At 40.3% G+C, this 21,251-nt stretch overlaps 1 protein-coding gene across 4 annotated transcripts in view; it reads right to left on the reverse strand.

Moving 5' to 3' along the window:
• Positions 1–21,251, reverse strand: part of CEP85L (centrosomal protein 85 like) — a 192,060-nt gene that overhangs the window by 134,326 nt on the left and 36,483 nt on the right. Inside the window, exon 1 of one of the 4 annotated variants that reach the window (XR_005882162.1) lies at positions 5,172–5,507. The exons of 1 other annotated variant lie outside the window; for it this stretch is intronic. Coding sequence is in view for 2 of the 3 variants with exons in the window: in XM_040965544.1 (XP_040821478.1) it covers positions 5,172–5,244 (73 nt within the window). In the remaining variant the exon portion in view is untranslated. Of the gene's footprint in view, positions 1–5,171; positions 5,512–21,251 lie in introns of those variants that run through there. 2 more of the 4 variants (XM_040965544.1, XM_040965547.1) reach the window with 2 other exon arrangements.

The following is a 21,251-nucleotide window of genomic DNA, read 5'->3' on the forward strand; positions in this document are numbered from 1 at the left end:
GACCCTGCACCCACGTGGGAGGCCCGGAAGAAGCTCCTGGCTCCTGGGTCAGATCAGCTCAGTTCCAACCACTGCAGCCACTTAGGGAGTGAATCAGTAGACAGAAGATTTTCCTCTCTGTATATCTGATTTCCAATAAAAAAATAAACATTAAAAAAAAATTAGCCCCCTTAGAGTAGGGACCACATCTTTTTTCTTCAGTGACAAACTAGTACAATGACTGGCACACAATTAATATTTATTGACAGAATAATTCACAAACATATACAAAGCACATGAGCACTATGCTAGGTAAGGACAGTAGACTTTGCTCATTTAAAAAATGTAGAGAACCAGGCGTGGTAGCCTGGTGGCTAAACTCCTCGCCTTGCATGCACCAGGATCCCGTACAAGTACCAGTTTGTGTCCCAGCTGCTCCACTTCCTTTCCAGCTCCCTGCTTGTGGCCTGGGAAAGCAGTAGAAGATGGCACAAAGCCTTGGGACCCTACATTCACATGGGAGACCCAGAAGAATCTCCTGGCTCCCAACTTTGGGTCAGCTCAGCTCTGGCCATTGTGGCCACTATGGGAGTGAAACAGAGTCTGGAAGATCTTTCTCTTTGTATTTCCTTCCCTGTGTAAATCTGACTTTTCCAAAAATAAATAAATCTTTATAAAAACTGCATAAAGTGGCAGACGAGAATTCTACCACTGAACCACCCAGGCTAAACTGTAGAAAGTATAAGTAAAATGTTAATATAAAAAGCACTTATGTTTTTTTATGTTGATCATTCTTGTTTTTAGTGACCTTACACAATAAATTACTCTTCTTAGATTATTTTGAAAGTCTTTTTTTTTAAATGTACTTATTTATTTGAAAGGCAAAGTTACAGAGTCAGAGGACAAAACAAAGAGACAGATCTTCTATCCACTGATTCACTCCACAATGAGCTCAAACACCCAGGCTGGACCAGGCCAAAGACAGGAGGCTACAACTCCATCCAGGTGTCCCAGGGGAGGAGTGGCAGGTGCCCTAGGACTCAGGCCTTCTTGTACTACTTTCTCAGGTTCATTAGCAGGGAGCGAGACCAGCAGTGGGGCAGCCAGGAGTTAGAACTGGCACCCACCTGGGATGCTGGGGTTTTAGGCAACGCTTGACTTGCTAAACTATACCATCAGCCCTGAAAATATTTAAAGTAGTACTAATTATATATTTTGGCTTTAATGTTATCCTAGATGATCACAGCACATTTGATAATTACTTAAGCTGTAACTCAGTAAATTATAGAAGAGATTCGACTCTTCCTCATCTCTTCAGAGTACACACATAAACATGTCATCCACACAGAAAAATTGTAACTCTGAAAACCTGTTCACCACATAGATTATTAGAGATTAACTCACCATTTATTGCCTGGACTCAGTTTATCAGCTTCATTAAAAATAAGATGTGATCAGATTCCAATTACTAAACTAGTTCATTTCACAGAAGTCACCACTCTAGATTCACCCCTCATTATAAGAAATTATGTCCATAAGCTAACGAGTTATATTTAATCATTAGGATAGTTCTCTTATGTCCATCTAATTCAGAATCATGGAAGAAAACATTTCCCGTTGTGCTATTACCACTACCATTATGACATCACTAAACAAACACCTTAAGGTACCTTGAGACAACAGCCAACACTTCATATCAAGAAAGAGTGCCATAGGGCCTGGTGTGGTGCCTAGTGGCTAAAATCCTCGCCTTGAACGCACTGGGATCCCATGTGGGTGCCAGTTCTAATTCTGGCAGCCCCGCTTCCCATCAACCTTCCTGCTTATATCCTGGGAAAGCAGGCAAGGATGACCCAAAGCCTTTACGCTTCACCCACATGGGAAACACAGAAGAAGCTCCTGGCTCCTGGTTTCGGATTGGTGCTGCTCTAGCTGTTGTGGCTGCTTGGGGAGTGAGTTATCAAATGGAAAATCTTCCTCTCTGTCTCTCCTCTCTGTATATCTGACTTTCCAATAAAAATAAATAAATCCTTTTTTAAAAAAAGAAACAGTGCCCTGTAACATCTTGCATTTAGCACACTTTAAAGGTGCAGTATTCTACTTAGAAATGTATTAAAGGTTGTTATTACTATTTGTAAGATATTAAGAATGCATTAACAGAATTACAGTACAAGCATTCAAACATTACAAAACTATGCTAAACTTTAAATGTCTAAGTGAAATATACCATTCACCCAATTTTAAAACTAGCAGACATTTTGATCAATAAGGCAATCCCAGACACACACAACCAAATGTACAATTAGCCACCTAGTGGCAAACGCAGGTGCAGCAGTTAACTCAGCATTAGGGATGCCCACATCACCTGTGAGTGCTGATTTAAACCCAGGCTCCTCCACTTCGGAGTTAGCTTCCTGCTAACGCACATATTGCTGGGCAGCAGGTGATGGCTCCACGTAATTGGGTTCCGGCCGTCCTCGTGGGACAACAGGATTAAATTCCAGTCTCCTGACTTCCACCTGGTACAACCCTGGCTGTTGGGAGATTTGGAGAGAATGAAGCAGCAGATATACAATTTAACTCTGGAACTCCCTCAGATAAAATGAAAGGGGGGAAAGGCCATCTAACTAAATTCGCCAATGGCAAAGCAGGGGGTGGAAGGAAACTTTTATTTGATGCGTGGAAACAGAAGGAAATATTCATTTTATTTTTGGTTAGAAGACAGTTATCCTGGGAAGCTGGAAAACTATTGGTGAAGCTGAAATCCTAGAGTGAGTTTAGTTCAGTATCTGCCAAACCACAATTGTTCCTTTTCTTATCTGTATTTTACTGTAATTCCTTAAGAAGTCTTTAACTTTCTAGAAAGTTCGATCTCTATTACCTTTGGGTCTCCCTTTAGTCTAGTTAGAAGAAAACAAGCCAACCAGTTTCAAGACAGCTAGAATCAATGCACATACCGAGATAGACTCATTTTAATACCAGGAATTACGTGCTTATCCCTGTCTGCACACTGGCCTTCAGGACCAAAGCATTCGCTAATAAATTCAATCAGAAGATGGGTTACCCTTGTTTTCAGACAAGTTCTAAAGTAGCTTAAAGTCATAAGACACATTGGATAGCATTTTGAAATACGCATTTTCATCAAATTCTCAGAAAGGATAAAAGGTCCCCATTTCAATCGAGAAGTCACCATCTTGACCTTCATCATCTGCTCATATGCTTAAAGAAACCACCAAGGTTTTCATCTAAGGAAAAACTTTCACAAACCAATTTTAAGTATTTGTCCAAGAACATAACTGCATCATTACTACTGTAAAAAGAAAAAAAAAACACAAAAAATGAAAAAAAAAATCTGAAAGCGATGTCCATTTTTCAGCCAGTGTTTTGTCAGTCAAAACCCAGATGAAATCCATCTTCATACACAGATTTACTATCTAAATTCCTTAAACTTGGGTTATATTTATGAAACAATCTTCTTTCAGGCTACATTATATGTTACACCTAATGTCTGGAAACTGCAGTATAACATCATAGGCCTTCAATTATTTAACTTCTAAATACTTATAAATTTTGTTCTTCCCAGAAAACAATGGAAAAATGGACACGATGCTTCTGTAACATACCTTCCAACAAGCTATTATTACCACAAATGAAAGTTGAGAGATGAAGCTGCAGACATTACAGATGGCTTTTACCATGTACAGATAAATTGAAGGCACTCTGCCCATCCCCTAGGGACAATGATGTATGAGCAAGCACCCCAACGCTCAGCCACCGTCTCCTCCTCCCCAGAAAAATCCTGCACATTTTGGAAAATTTAATTCCTCGTGTGTGTGTTTGCTGTTGTTGGTTGTTTTTTAAACTAAACTCAGGCTTAAAATCTCTAGAAGCATTACAAGAATAGAGTCTGACTTCAAGCCTAACTCTGGATAGATACACCTTTTTAAAAAACCACTTCTCAAATATCTAAAGTGTCATGCAACTGAATTACTCAAAATTTTAATTACATCCTAGTCACCTAGTGCTTGATGGTTTTAAAATAGAAAATATTACCACCAAGAGACTCCTTCCAAAGGCTGCATCTGCTTTTGTTTTTTATGGGGTTTTTCTTTTTTTTCTTTTCAGTCTTGCAAAATGATAGCTTTGAAAATGCAGGCTAATATGCCTCCAAGTTGCACAAGCCAACCTCGCACACCGTGTGGAATAAGGTTACAAAACAGGAAGTTCCACAACCACCTACTAGTGCGGAGAAAACTGGGGGTATGTAATTCTGGGGGTGACTTTCAGCTTTTCAAACGGATTCAAAACTCAAGAAAGCTCAAGGTGCCTGGGAGGACCACCATTCTTAGGTAACCTGTCACAGGCAACACCAGCCCCAAATGAGGCAATGATTTCGTCCTCGCGTGGTGGCTCCCACTCAACTGGGCAGGCGACGCAGGCACGAAATGGCTGTCCTGGGCACACAACCCCTCAGCGCAAGGATCGCCTTAAACCCCTCATCTCCACGGAAGGGGCCTGCAAGCAGCAAACGAACTAACAATCTCTCTTGCTCCAAGATGTACTGGCTCGGGCACAACGTGTCCTCCTCCCCTCAGGATGGGACAGACTGCGGGAAGCCGACCAGGTCCTGATGGGCTGAAGTCCCCTTGGGGGTCGCAGCCCCAGCAGCCTCCTCCTGCCCTAAAACGTGCCAGCGAGTAGCGGCAACTGGCATGCGCACCGCAGAGCAGGGCCAGCGTCCCCACGGAGTCCCGTGGGCGAGCCCCGCTGGCCTCTGCCGCAGCACGGTCACAGCGACCTTCCCGCCCCGGTGGGGGCGCGCGGCGGGCAAGCCCCAATACCGCCCCTCACGCTCCCCGCAAGCAAGAGGATGACGGCGGACACAAAGCCCAACCCGAGGGGGTCCGGAGGAGCTCAAAGTTGCGGGCTGCGGTTTGAGGAGGAGCAGCCCCGACGCGGGGGCCGGGACGCCGGGATGCGGGACAGACGCGCCAGGCGCCCGGACCGCCAGACGTCAGCCGCCGGCCCGGTGCTCGCAGCCGGAGGCAATCGGGGCAGGCAGGCGCGCGGCGGCGGCGTCAGGGGGAAGGCAGGCCTGAGGAGGCGAGGGAGCGGCGGCGGGGTCCCCAGGCTTCGCGGTCGGCGCGTCTCCCCCCCACCAACCCCGTCCCGGTGCTACCCCCATTCCTCACCAGCCGAAAAGCTGCGGGCCTCGCCGGGGCTAACGCGGCCGCCGGCCTCCGGAGCCAGAAAGCGCCCCCACATCGCGGGCGGGTGGGCCGGGGGCACGTCCGTCCTCCTTCGCCTTTGCCTCCGGCTCGTCTCGCGGCGGAAACTTGTGTGGAGCCTGGGCCGCGGCCGCGCCCGCAGGAAGGCAGGCGGCTTAACGGCTGCTCAGCGACGGCCGAGGAGCGAAGGGGCCAGACTGGCCGCAGTGGCGGCGGCTGCCATGGCCCAGCCGGCTTTAAGGCTGAGGCCCGGGCCGGGGAAGCGGCGGCTCCGCCGTGACTGCAGCTGGATCCCAGGCTGAGCCCAGGCTCAAAGGCTCTCGGCGAACTTGCAGCTGCGGCTTCTCACCGCCCCCGCCGCCCGCCGAGCCGGAGCTGGGGCCGGGGGCGAGGCCGGGCCTGGGCGGGGCCTCGGGCGCACACTTAAGCGTGCGCGACGCGGGGCGGAGACTGCGGCCCGGGTGGGTGGGCGCACCTCGCCTGCCTCGCCTCGCCTCGCTGCTCTGCTGGTCTTAACAGCAGCTGGTCTTAACCTTCCAGCTGCATCTGCCCTTCGCCGTCCCAGCGCTGGGTCAGGTGAGGAGGGCAGTGATTTGGCCGAGACCCTGTCTTGCCATACGCGCCCCCTTCTCCAGAGTGTCCCCCACTCCCTTGCCCTTCGGGACACGAGACAGAGAGGACCTGGCCCCGCTTCAGCGTCACCATTGTTAGAGAAAAGAGGGCAACCAAGGAGGAGCTGAGATTTGGGATCGGGATTAAAGTCTTCAGGCAGCATGACTTCGTTTTATGGATCACAGCGGACAACCACAAGCAGGTGGCTTTCCTGAATTTGCTGCAGGTGGAGAACACTGATACCACACCCGGAAGTGAGCAGCAAAACCTGGAGAAGGTTAAAAAGACCCAGGAGTAATGAGAACCAGATAGTTAAAAGAGGCGCCAGAATTGTGATGGCAGTGGTCCCATGTTTGTGGGAAAATGGAACTTTAAAAATATGTTTGCTTTATTGTTAGAATCCTAAAATCGTAGTTTCTTGATAATACGCTTTTGCCATGAACTTCCTAAGGATCTGCTTTCTACAGTCGTCACTCCACACCTGAACCTAGAATCTGAAACCCACACCTTGCAGGGGGACGCAGCATCGTGTTACTTAATATTGTTTTCATGGGAAATAGCTGAGTTTCCAACATTTTAGATAACAAGTAGCTCATTTAATAAATCCTGGCAGAGTGCGCTAGTGGCAGGAGGGCTGTGAGCTGGGCCTGTCTGAAGCCCACCGGAATGCAGTCTCCTGCCCCTCACAAAGGCTTTGAGTCCTGGGATGCTTTTTCCTGTCCCGCAAGATATGCTTGCTTGCTTTTTTTTTTTTCTTAAAGACACCTACATGGTGAAATAACTGCTTCAAACTTTTAGGGGTTAAGTGATACGAAGGGAGTGCTTGCGCGCGTGCACACACACACACACACACACACACACACACCCCTACACCTGAAGCTGAGACTGTCAACCATTTCCATTACTACTAAAGAATAAAAGCAGACAGTAAAAACCTGTTTCGAGCCCTGCGTGGTAGCCTAGCCCAAAGCTAGGCTTAAAAGCCTTGGGACCCTGCACCCAGGTGGGAGACCCAGAAGAGGCTCCAGACTGCTGACTTTAAATCCGCTCAGCTCCAGCCTTGTGGCCGCTTGGGGAGTGAATCAACAAACGGAAGATCTCAGAGGTTTAAACCTGCCAGCAGACCAGAGTTCACGGAGGGTGAAATGACCCTGATCTTCAGCCTCTCTGTATCTCTGACTGTCCAATAAATCTTTAAAAAATGTTTCTTTTGAGAGTTAGCACTGAAAAAATTGTGGTTCTGCTGATTAAATTTTTGAGCACTTACAGCTTAAACAGATCATTGAAATACTAGAAGAATATTATAGAGATGGCTATGTAATCTATACCCTTTTACAGCATTTAGTCAGAATATATACTGAACTGATACCCACCCCCTAACATCTATGATACGTGAGCAGTATTTGCCCCCAATGATATATCACACTATCCATGGCTCTCAGAATGATTAAAATTTATCACAGCACAAGTTGGTGCATCTAAGGTCTTTATAACCATTACTGAATCTGATACTGTAAGCTGACACATTTTGCTCTATTGGGATAGCGTGTTAGAACCTCAGGGAGAATCTTACAAGCAAAGATGATTATAGTTCAACATAAGTCAACTCCAATCTCAGTCATTGTTCTATTTAGAAAAGATAAGGCATCAAAATGGTGGCTGCATGCTTGTGAGTGTACACACACGTAAGTAAATACTGCTCAGGTAAAATGAACATAGATGTTTTAAAGGAATTTTAAAGAATATATACTAGATTGAAGAAAATAAAATTGGTACTAAAAACTCCATAATACCAAATTCTGTTAAATTCTGGTAGGATTTGGAGGTTGGATGTCTCTGCAAGATTTGTGTTTTAAAGGATGGGTCTGCAGGGTGACGTCACTGGGAGATGGTACAAGCTTTGGGAGGCGGGGCATAATGGGTGGTTCTTTAGTCACTGGAAATATGTTCGAGCAAACTAGATCTCCCAAAAGGTTTGCTATAAAAGCCTGAGTTTGGCCCCACTAACCCACTCACTGTATGCTTCCAAGTTCACCTGATGATCCTTCCCCTAAGTATACCTGAGCGTCTTCCATGAGGCCTTCGCCAAAGCCTGCATCATGGCATCTCAGCCTCCAAAAACCTGAGATAATCTTCTTCATATCCAGCTTGTCTCAGGTTTGATCCTTCATTGAAGTCACAAAAAAACTGGCTAATACAAACCCCCACTGAAAATAGCACCTTCCAAAAAATAGCAACTTTAAAATGGAAAATGTGCAATTCACAAATCATAGTGTTAGATATATGTGTGTGTGTGTGCGTATACATATACAGAGAGAGAGAGAACTGTCTTATTTTCTTCTGAGTCAGATTTATCAAATTGGGTGAACAATACTCAGAGCTAAACAGGGATGTAACAGTGACAAAGCAATATTTTTAAATTACAAGGAAATCCCAGGGCCCCAAACAGTAGCCTAGCAGCTAAAGTCCTCGTCTTGAACATGCCAGGATTCGTGTCCTGGCCATCCCACTTCCCATCCAGCTTCCTGCTTGTGGCCTGGAAAAGTAGTTGAAGACGACCCAAAGCCTTTGGGACCCTGCACCCATGTGGGAGACCCAGACACAGCTCAGCTCTGGATTCCTAGCTTCGGATGGGCTCAGCTCCAGCTGTTACAGCCGCTTGATTCAGTTCCAGCTGAATCAGCGGACAGAAGATCTTCCTTTCCCCTTCTCTGTATATCTGTCTTTCAAATAAAAATAAATATTTTTAAAAAGGAAATCCCAGGCATAATACAAGGAAGCCTTAAAGAGCTTTATATTTATAAAAATACATTCAAAAAGCTTGTAAGAAAATTAATGCAACCATTAATAATTGATACAGTTTCTAAAGGAAATTACAACCAAATAGAAAAAATATGTTTGGATGAATAATTGAAAGTTACAGACTAGACAATTTTGGTCTATCGAGGATATATCAAGGACCATGATTTACAGTCTTTTCAGGATCAAAAACATTACAAGCCACCATATTATTGGTGTTATAATCCCAAGCAATCACTTGTAATGATAGAGAAATAGAACTGAAACAGCTTTTTTTTAAAGGTGAATTTGGAATTTTAGTTGGATTGCTGATTGACAGAATTCATCTATACAACAGTGAATAAAAGACAAAGACAAATAGGTTATTTAACCTGTCTTACCTCAGTTTTCTCATGTATAATTTGGAGATTAAAATAGTAATGACTTTCTGGGGTTACTGTGAGGACTTAAATGAGTTAATATTTATAAAATATCTTGGAACAGACTAGCAATACAACCAACCCAAAGATGGAACTGCATTAGATGTTACTAAGAACATACATGTCTAGGCCAGGTCTGTTGTAGTTTATGTTTTATATATATATCATATCATATATATCATAATAAAGTGCTGACTGATAGCAGTTCCTTACTCTTTGCAATTACTATTTAGTCCAACAATTAGGGTGAAATAGTATACACTTGAGAAATACTTACCAAATTATTTGAATTCTAAATAAAATTTTAATTCTAAAATATGATTCCCCAAACTCTCCATATAGACATTTGCATGGCTATGGGGTTTGGTGTTCCACCAAGTGCTATCAAAATAGAGGAAGGAAAACTAGGGAGAGGGGGTGGGTGATATGACCAGACCAAGAGGACAAGAACACCTCATGTCAAGTCTCTGATTCCTGCAAGTTACAGAAAATGAACCTCATGAGGCCTTTCACTCCAAGGTTGAATTAAGTGGAGAGTGTAGTTAAGATATGAAACATTGAAGCAGTCATTGAGATACCAATGACTAAAGAGATACCAAATCTCTTACACTCCTCGCTCCACTTTAGCATTTGCTCCAGGGAGCAAATGACACATTTATAGAGAAGATTTACACTTGCATATTGAATGTACTATTCACAATACCCAAGAAATGGAAATAACCTGAAGATCATCCATCGATGGATGGTAAGTGGAAAGATGGAAGTGTGGAATCCTTAGATATAGATTGTGTCTGTACTAAACACACAAGCACAGCCTTCTCTCTTACCCACACTAATCCACACTAATAAAGATGATGACAGAAAACATATTTAAAAAATTGTGGAATTTGATTGAGATATATTCAATGGAAAATGAGATTTTCAGTGTGGTACAATTGGTAGCAAATATTGCAGGAAAAATCATTTGCGTATATATTATGACTTTGCACTTCTCACTATAGCAATTACATATTTTATGCAATTCTTAAAATAATTATCTTGAAAATTCAGTGTGAGCTCCATTTCATAGATTAGGAAAGAAGACCCAGAAAAGTTCAATGAGGTCATACTGAAGTAAAGAGCCAGAATATAAATCTGATACATGTGGTTTAAAATTATTCATGAGTTTTCCATGAATATTTTTCTTTAACATGAAAAATAGATATTATACATTTTTCAGATGCCATATGTGAAGAAAGTACCTAATTATAGGGTTTCTATGTGGTTAAAAAAAAAAAAGGTTAAAATTGGAAATCATGTGACATTATTGGGTAATAGTATGATTTTTTTATTTAGTCAAAGTCGGCAGTTTTGGAATAAAGACACAGATCAGTAGTGTTTTGAATTGTGGGCAAAAAAGGATGAGGTGCTTAATGATATTGGCTGAAAAATGATTGCAGTGGTGAGGATCTGGATCTAGCTGAACTGGAGAAAGCAATGAAATCCAGACAAAGCGAAAAGGTTGGGAAAAGAGCAAGGGAATAAAGCAGTTTTGTAATCAAAGTGTAAATGTAATGAGAATAAGGGAGTGAAAGTTGGAAAAACATGACATTAGGGAGAGAGAATAGCATGCTGAAATTTAAGATTTCAGAGGTGAGACAGTATAAGAATTGCAGGTTGGTCTCTGATCTCCCTTCAAGAAAGATCTTAGTATTCGGCTGCCAAGACTGCAATTATCTGACAGCCTCCAACTCCTGGCCCTGCATCTCTGAGTAGTTGCTGCATCTTTCTCCAAGTATCCAGCGCCAATGTCTGAGCTTAGCAAAGATGCTAGATCTCTATCATTCATTCCAGAGCCAATCCCCTCTAATCATCAGTCTTTGGTCTGAGGCCCTGAGACTGTCAGAACTGCACTTTAGTCTTTCTATTCCTATCTCTTGCTCCTCCTTGTATTTCAAAGGGTCATTTTCCAATAAATTTCTTAACACTCCTCATTCCACTTTAGCATGTGCTTCCTGGAGGAAATTATAAATTATCTGTAAATAAGAGTTACATGCTCATATTTCATATTTAATTCCCTATTCACAATATCCAAGAAATGAAAACAACCTAAAAATTATCTATTGATGAATGGATAAAAGAACTCTGAGGGCACAGAATCTTCATGGTAAGGCAACAGGTTAAGCCATTATCTACAACGCAGCCATCCCCATATGGACAACAGTGCAAGTCCTGGCTACTCTACTTCTGATGCAGCTCCTCCAATGTGACTAGGAAAGCAAAGGAAGGCGATCCAATTGCTTAGGTCCCTCTACCTATGTGGAGACATGGATGAAGTTCTTGGCCTGGCCCATCCCTTGTTGCAGCCATATGGATAGTGAACAAATGGATCGAACATGTTTCTTATTCTGTCTCTCCTTCTCTCTGTAACTATGCCTTACAAATAAATAAATAAATTGTTTTTTTAAAAAATGGGTCACATCACAATGTAATGCTGCTTAGCCATAAAAAGAAAAAAAAAATGTTGTCACCTGCAATTATATGGATGAAACTGGACTCATTATGTTGAGTAAAGTAAGCCAAGCACAGAAAGTCTCACATGATCTCACTCATATGTGGAGTCCAAAGAAAATATAATCTCATGGAAGTTCAAAGTATGGCGTTGGTTTAGAGAGGCTGGGGAGGAGTGTAAGTAGGAAATGTCAATATTTAGATACTGGGTTATACCTAGATTGGGGTAAAAAACTCAAGATCTTCTGTTGCACAGAAAGGTGAACACAGATAATGTCAACATATTGTCTACTTCTCCACCAAAAATCAAAGCAGGGATACCTAAAACGCAAATACATTGCTGTTTGATGTGATGATATTCCTTAGATTCTGAACACTGTTTTCATGTTCTCTGTTTGTTTGTTTGTTTGTTTGTTTTGCCTAATATATCTAAAAACCTTTGTGTTTCAACTCAGATACTCAGATAGTCTTTCTATGGGTTCACTGACTCTACTGTTTATGCTTTCCACTGTATTTTTTATTTGACACATTGCATTATTCATTTCTAATATTTCTGTTTAATATTTCTTTAATGTTTCTATTTCTTCATGTCATCCTCAGATTTCTTAATTTATATAATTTCTTAACCCATGTTTGTGAGTAATCTTCCAATCTTTGGAATTCTTTTCCAGACACTCTGTCACTTTCTCAATCTTCACAGTCTAATACTGAAGTATTATCATGTTCCTTTTGAAGAGTCATGCTGTCTTCCTTATTTTTTTTCTTTTTAATTTCCATACTTTTTTCCATCTGGAAAAATATTTGTTTCTCCTAAGTCTTTGCTCTTGGGAATGTGCTTCTATTTACAGTATCTTTAGGGATACCCAGACGTTGGGCTGGGTGGAGCCAGACAACTCTGGTAAGCATTAGTAGGTGGAGCAAAAGTCCACAAACCGGCACAGAAATAGACGTTTAGACCAATGCAACATAATAGAAAACCCAGAAATTATTCCATGTATTATAACCAACTAATCTTTGACAAACAAGCTAAAATCATTTCCTGATGGCAAGACAATCTCTTCAAATAAAAAATACAATTGAGAACATTGGATCTCTGCATGAAGAAATCTGAAACAATATCACTACATTATACCATATACAAAAACCAACTCTGAAAGAATCAAGGGTCAAAATCTACAACCTGACACAGCAAATCATGGGAGGAAAACATCAGAGACACTCTGCAAGACATAGACACAGGCAAAGACTCCTTGGATGAGATCCCAAAAGCACAAACAATTGAAGGAAAAAAATAAATAAATGGTATTACATCAAAGAAGCTTCTGCACTGCAAAGCCATCAACAACAAAGTGAAGAGACAGTCAATAAAATGGGAAAAAATATTTGCAAACTATGTAACTGAGAGAGGATTAATATTCAGGATCTATAAATAGCTCAAAAAGCTCAACAACAAAATAATACAGTTAAGAAATGGGAATTTATCCAAAGGACATAAAATCAGCATTTGAACAAGTTATATGTATGTTTATTTCAGCTCATTTCGTAATAGCTAAGATACGGAATCAACTCAGAATGTCAACAAATGTGGTTATATGCATACACAATGGACTCAAAATAATGAAATCCTCTATTTTACAACAAAATGGATGCAACTGAAGACCATTTTGCTTTATGAAATAAGTCAATCCTAAAAAGGCAAATCACATGTTTTCTCAATTGTCATATACAAAAATATGTGTAAGAATGAGACTGATATCTTGTAATTTGATTATTGCTTTTAATTTTTGTCTACACTCCTGTGGACTAGCAGTCCTATTTTTTAAACATTATTCCTAGTGAGCCATTAAGGCTATGAGTATAAAATAAAATGAAATTATGTTTATGTAAAATTTAAAAAATGGAAGAGGGATTGAGGGAGAACAGTATGATAATTAGAACAGTATGATAATTAGATAACAGTATGATAATTAATCCATTAAACACATGAAATCTGCCCTTTTCTTGTTGATAAAGATTTTTAAAAATTAAAAATAAATAAAAATAAAAATAAATGATAAGCTTTTGGACTCTTTCTCCATAAATAAATGTTAAGTAGTTTGAAGACATAAATATATTCATCCTGAGTGGACAAAATGTGTACATGTACCAAAACATCATACAATACCTCATAAATATGTTCAATTTTTATCTATCTATTGAAAAAAGTTAACATGTAATGTACTTGGGGCGCTTTTTCTACTTGTTTTCAGTAGCAGCTTAGGGTTCATACAGCATAATGAAAATTCTTCTGAGAGAAGTCAACACATATGAATGAGCTGCCAGAAAGGAAAAAAATGCTAACTTAGAGTAAAACTGTACAAAAAACAAACAAACAAACAAAACAAAACCAGATAAATAGGTGCCTTAAATTGTGAAAAGAGGAAGGCAGGCTTGTGACTACATGAACTCATAAACACTCAGGCATCCGACTCTCGGGAAGATCCTCCATGCTCCAGGCTATCCAAAGTGCTTCCAGAAGCAAATTACATGTTTGTGAAACTTACCGAGTTCGCTGAGGTCAACAGGGTTTCAATTGGTTAATTAAGAGCAATTATACTTAAAATAATATTCACTTAAATAATTTTAAATTGTTAAGACTGTCTTCATGGTCAAAACTAACTTCTAGGCAGGAGAAAGTAATTCAATCCATTACATGCTGTTTACTGTGCTATTTTCTTTTCAAAGAATTTTCGATCTATTGCTATGCAGTGGTAGAATTTAGGGATCTCTGGAACTGTAAATAGAATTTAACATCACAAAAACAGCCCCTAGAAGGATGTGGGCTTCTTTAAGGAGTGGAACCTTTTGTTATATCTCAGTGGATGCCTGGAATCTTAACAAGTAGTAAATTATAGTCATAAAACCACACATGAGACCAGCTATAATTTTTAGGTTTATGGAAGAACTAATTTCTGATCTTTCTTGTGACTGTACATATGATCCATATAAAAACAGAAAGATAGTGTAGAAAATCCTAATTTTTTCATCTGGAAATTACTTGTGGAGTGGCCAAGTAGGGAGGGACCATTAAAACAAGGCCCAAGTGGCAAACTGACTGCTTCACCATGCTGCTGGACAGCCTTTAGGCTTCCTGTTTGGTGTGTCTGGATATAGGCAACTTTTGGTGTTTAAGGTGAGTTTCGTCAGTTTTAACACAAGCTATTAAAAGATTGTCACTTTGTGCAGTCCACCTAATCTCTCATATGACAAGTCATCCTCTTACTTTATTTTGATCAATAATGTACTGATTGGAGAAGTCATTTACCTGATATAAATTCAATCTGTAAAATCTGAAATCTACTTTATGAATACAAAATAAATCAACTTAAAAAATCAATTTGAAATGTAATATAGTAATTATGGCATAGTAATGATTATAAATATATGTTCAATTTGACATTGGTAAGAAGAACAAAGCAATACCTAGCAGCTATGTCATGTGGAGATTAATAAACAATGTAAGCTGATATTTAATAATTTCATTTATATCTTAAAGATTGAACTTATCAAGTCATCCAAAGCACGTTTGTAAAATAATGTGGATTACTATTACTATTATTTGTTGATTACCAAATTATATTTATTTGTATATATCTAGACTAAAGTAAAATTGATTTTCCCCCTCTATTTAGAGTCACAACGTATTTCTTAATTTCTCATACTCCTATTTTTAAGGCTATGTTTGAATAATCTATTAACATTTTAAATCAAACAAAACATAGAAAACCTCACAGATTTTTTTCAACTTAGTTCTATTTGAAAGTTTTTTAAAACATAAAATAACAAATTCATTTTTTCATTGCAGTCATTGATACTAGCGTTTTAAAATGTTGTTTATATTTTGTATCACCAATTACTGAACTGCAAAATGAAAGCACGATGAGCTACCTGAATATCAAATAAATTCATTATCATAAACGCTCAGAGAATTCAATAGTCAACAGTAAACATCCAAAATTAATTCACATGACATACATATACTGTGGATAATAACAAAAGAAAAGGCAGAAGACATATGCACTGCACATATATGAAATTACATAGCATGTCCCCTAATTGGGACATTGCACAAATTTCTCTATTAATTGTTAAGTATGTTGAAATCCACCACAGATAATCTCCTAATACATAGTTTATGAAGCAAATTTTCACCTGCATAAATCAGGCAGATTATTTATACTGTGAAAGACAGAAAAATGGCTGCTTTCAAGTGAGTCCAAAAGATACAGTGATAAGCACTTCTTCTCAAACATTAAAAAGGAATGAAAGAACTTCACGTAAAATTGTATGGAAAATGGAACTAAAGGCTAAGTTCATGTTGGTGCCAAAAACATAATGAAATCAAAACATACAAGCGGTCTTCAAAGGAGTCATGAAAATGCATACTGTGAAAAACTGTGTGGATTTCAAAATTCAATCTGTTATTTAATCTCATTTTTCCACAAATGTTTTGAAGTGCACTTGTGCAATAGGATTTCGGCAGGAGGGGGCCCTGGTTGTGGGCTGTGGGATATTGGCCACATGGACTCAGCCCTCGGACAGCATGGGCTAACACAGCTACCCAGCACAGTTGTCCACAAAGTGCTGCCTTCTTTACTCTCCCTTGAAGGTCAGTCTGGTTCTGGCCCAGACCCAAGAGCTAAGTTTCAGATCGTGGCAGGCTTAGGAGAACAGTGATGACTGGAACATTTAATCCCACCCTACTTGCCCTAAAATGGCCCCTGAATTTGTTCAGCTCCAGAGCATGCTGCAGTCCTCATGGCCTCCAACTCTTTTCTAGAAAATGGAGGCCTAGAAGAACAATATCACATTTGCTACAGTTTTGATTTGGAGTCTTACCACAAAACACTTTTTTTTTTAATTATTTTTCCATCTTCCCACAGACTAGCTTTCAGAACAGATGGCTTAAAATGTGTTAGAGGAACTGAGTGGTAGTGAGCGTCTAAAGGGTGTGCCTCTGCCCCAGCCCCTGTGACAGAGGTGGTGCTCACTGTGCTACAGGAGAGCCGGCAGCCAGGAGTGTGGTATTTCTGCTGTGTTTTCATCAGGGGGTTAGGAAGGATTTTCTGAAAATGGCGTGGTGTGTGTATTGGCACTTGTGTATAAACTCTGTAAAGAGGTAAACTCCAGCTCACCGCTGCTCACAGCCAGCCTTCCTGGGGAGTCCACAGCCCACGGAGCCTCAGTGAGGGCCAAGGTGCAGCTCTTCTGCCTTGATCCCTTTGCAGATCGTGGCAAGAGGCCAGAGCCAGAGGACTGCTACAGAGGGGAGCTGGGAGAATGGCCAGGGGCCCAGGTGAGGGCTGCACTGTCCTTTGTTTATATGCAGGTACTAGGGTAGTGACATAGCAAGCTAACCCTCCACCCGCAGTGTTGGCATCCCATATGGGTTTAAGTCATAGCTGCTCCACTGACCTAGACCCTGCTAATGGCCTGGGGAAAGCAACAGAAGACAGGGGTGGGAAACCCAGAGGAAGCTCCTGGCTCCTAGCTTTGAATCAGCCCAACTCTGGCCATTGCAACCATCTGGGGAGTGAAACAGAGAAAGGAAGATCTCTCTGTTTCTTTCTTTCTTACTCTTTCTCTGCAACTCTGACTTTCAAGTAAAATAAATATCTCCAAAAAAGCCTCGTATATACAAAACTGCTAATTATTGATATGTTGTATTAATACAGGAGAATAAATTATTCTTTTAAAATTTTAAACACATAGATCACAAAATTTTAATCCTCATCCAAGTACTTTTCCTAATAAATACTCCAAATTGTTATATAGTTAATGAACTAAAATTTGGGTGCATGAATTGTTTAAGATACTTGTCTTTTAGGAAGCTGGAGAAAAGTAATGCCAACACTATGAAATTCTAAATCTCTAACAAGGTAGATGAAAAAGGTAACCTCGTTCACCAATTTTACAGTATATTTAGTTTTATAAAAGCAACCATTTTATACAAAATATTCAGAAAAACAGATAAGGAAAACAACTACAAAAGGCAAGAGAACCAGGGACACATTCATAATGACGGTGTTAAAGTCATACCAAGCTCCCAGACCAAGGACGCTGCTGTGAAGTGACTTGTTAGGCTAACCTGCAGGTGAGGTGCTGGCACCGGAGTGTAGACACAGAGCTCTGCTCCTGCTTGCTTACGGAGGCGATCAGATGGAATCATGGCACTCCTGACTCACCTGGTCTTTGTGAGGAGGTAACTGTAATCGTGTCTGAAAAGTGCTGTGGTTTTAGGTAATATAATTTTTCTGTGAAGAACAGGAAACAAATCCTTCATGGGAGAAACCAGAGTAATAATAAAGGCCCTACTGCATGCTGAAGACCCTATTGCGTGCTGAGCACTGCCCCATGGATGTTTCTGGCTCGCTCTCATTTAGTCTTCATACCAACATGTTAAGCCTCGGCAGGAATTATTATTATCTTTACCTTTTAGATGAGCGAAGTAAGGCACAGATAGTCTCAAAGAGACATGGTTAGCAAATGGCAGAGTAGAGCTTTGAAGACAATTCTGCAATTCCACTTTAGATTTTATACACTTTGTATTATCTATGCAAAGAAAAAAAGTGCAACCTCATTAGCCTAGTAATCAAAGATTTATCTACTGAAACATGGGAGTGGAAAGGAAAGATAAACATCAGATGCCAGATAAAAGAGAAAAAAGGAAGAGTTGAAAATGGAGTACACAAAAACTTCAATTTTGCATGTAATTTTATAATACACCAATACATTTAAATGAATACATTTTAATATGAACTAGTTTACTAATATACTTAATATACTAATACACTTAATGTATCCATAAGTGAGTGGATTATATATATGGAATATAGAATTATATTATTACATGGATTAGTTTACTAAAACTAGTACAATTATGGAAATATGTTAAGATTTGGCTAGCCAGGGCCATGGGATATATATATATTTTTCTCCATATTCTTCTATGTGCTTTTATTAAAAAATAAAAGCAGTAAAATGATGCCATCCTGTTTTACTTGCATGAAAAGGAAATAATTAAGGAGATAATTCTGGTGAAAGTTGGGAGAAATATTCTCTCATAAACTTCTGGTGTTAGGAATCAGTCCAACTCTTTTAGAAAACAATCTGACGATCGCTTCTCGGCCTTTTGGCTAGGATCAAGTGTAGAAAACAATCTGACAATATGTGCCACTTAAAACCATAACAACAATCATACTCTGGTTCAGTCGTTTCCTCTTGTGATACCTCGTGAGATGAAAATAGCAAAATATACAGGTGTATACTTACAGAATCACACACTGATAAAGCTACAAATGCCCGAACATGTCTGCTACAGTGTTTTTTGTAATAATGGGCGTACTGAACAATCTAAAACCTTAGCAGTAGAGAAACAGTCGATATTTTGTGGCATTTAAAATAATGCTTGTTAAGAGTATAGAGAAATTTGAGCCTCGATTGTGATGAAACATTGAAAAAAATCAGGACCGAAACTGCAGTTCCACTAGGATTGAATCATTGGGGGAAAAAAGTTCAGAAAAATTAACACCCTCAAGTGATGAGTATGAAATTTGTGTTAAGATGAATTGATGGTTAAATTTTTCCCATCTCTTCCAAATGTTGGATAACATTGATTTGATACATACTGTTTTTGTAATGTGAAATCACTACACACTACCAACCTAGCTTAGGAAACAATGAATTGCACAGGAAAATAAACTAGAATTCAGCAGAGAAGCTAAGGAGCTGCAAGAAAAGTTGTAGATAATACACAGTCAATGCAGGGGCGTCAAAGGATGGGGAAACCTTCCTAAAGGAGGGACTGTCCTACCGCATATACACCTGATGGAGCAGGGAAAGGCTGAGTGGGAGTACCTGAGAGCTGCAGCTTGGGAAGACGCCATGGTCTCAGCCAGCAGCACTTCGAGTCACCAACTATTTTTGTTTTCCGTTTTTATCTCTTGACTTTCTCAGAAATTGTGACGGCTTTAAAGTTTTTGCAGTTGAATGAATTCCACAAAACAAGTGGTTGTAGAAACATAGCAACGTAATTATGAGTCGGGCTGCTGGGCTCCAAATCTTTCATCTAAAAATAATCACAATGACTACATCTTGGGAAAACAAAAACATTACCTATTCTTGTGCTCCAGCTATCTTGGTAGTTGCTTACTGGAAAATGGATCATGAGTTAAATAGCTGTGTGTTTTTAGAACATTGCTTGTCACTCTTAAGTGAGCTGATTAAAAAAATATTTTTAATATTCAAAGCAGTGGGCGTTTTTTAGGCTCAAACATAAGCATGACTTGGAAAAAAGCCTCTGCCGTCACACTAGCCTGCCCTTGCTGTCTGGGAGGGAGGGCCCTGGCGCTCCAGCAAGCCCTGGATGTTCCTTCAGCAGTGTATTTTCTTATGCCCAAAGAACAGGAGGCCAGTGGTGGAGATGTGGGGGTGAGAGCAGCAACCTTAGGGAAGTCTTGGCCCCAGCATGCTCCACTGCCCTGACGGGCACCAGCTGCTCTTTGTCTAGTTCTGTGCACTAGATAAATATTCACTAAATAATATATGAATCAACAGAATGGATGATGATAGTCATCATTCATCCAATGATTACTTTGTGCTAATTTACACCCATTGGCTTTAATTATAAAGATCATGCAGAGTCTATAACTCAATTGCCAGGATACTCAGGTTCTTCAGCTGACAACAACTATTTTTTTATCTTATAAGATCAGTATAAAATGAGAGTATTTGCTTGCCATCCCACACACTGGAAAAGAACTGCCATTCTCCACAATATCAGGTTTCTCTTCTCTGCCTCTTCATTCTGTTTTCCTCTGAAGGCAAATTCTCTAAGTGTCCTATTTGTGTCCCTTGTGTTTACTATTATCACCTCTCTTGATACTGTAACACCTCACCCCAATTTCTTCACTCAAAGAAATATTATCCATCTGTGGCTGCTTAGGTAACAAAGACCTACTGAAGTTTTGGTATAAAGTAATGAATGGACATTCTCATGCCAAGTGACAGACAACTTAATACTCAAAGGAATCTAAGACTCTCAGTTATTTTTCTGGACTTCTCTCTTTTCTAGGGCTGATACTTTTATCTCATATTCTTGGATGCTCAAAATTCTTATCATCCAAAGAAACTGAGTTAGCTTGCTTGAGGCCTCCACTTTCATATCCAAAGTGAGCCTAACCAAGGGTGTTTGAACCTAAGAGTCCCATGAGTGAAAGCTTATAATCTGCCAGAGTCTCAAATGCTGTTTTCATGCTACTACACACATTTTATGCAAGATGAAACAAGTTTAGTGAATTTCCCATGAAGAAAAAGTTCAAGTCTGAGTTAAAAGTGTGGCTTCCTTAACTCAAAGCATAGGTTCATTTCACTACACCAAAATGAATACAGAAGAGCCAATGCCTACTAAAGTTTTACAACATGCCTGGCTCTATTTGATGAGGTATAGGGGCATGAATTCATCAACAGCATCCACTGTGTAGCTACAGAGATAGTAACTTGCCCAGGATCACATGATTAATAGGGAAGTCAAGATTAGAACACTGGTCCTCCCATCTTTGTGGTTCTTGCTACAAACTGACATCCTCTACCATTCTTAAGTTCTGGGTCCCCTCAAGTCTTTCAGTGGCTGGAAATGAGGACAGCTACTGAGTAAGAACTGAAAATACATCCTAAAGATGTACCC

Source organism: Ochotona curzoniae, unplaced genomic scaffold (assembly GCF_017591425.1).
Source record: "Ochotona curzoniae isolate NIBS_2020 unplaced genomic scaffold, NIBS_Ocur_1.0 scaffold_3890, whole genome shotgun sequence".
NCBI classification, from domain to species: domain Eukaryota; kingdom Metazoa; phylum Chordata; class Mammalia; order Lagomorpha; family Ochotonidae; genus Ochotona; species Ochotona curzoniae.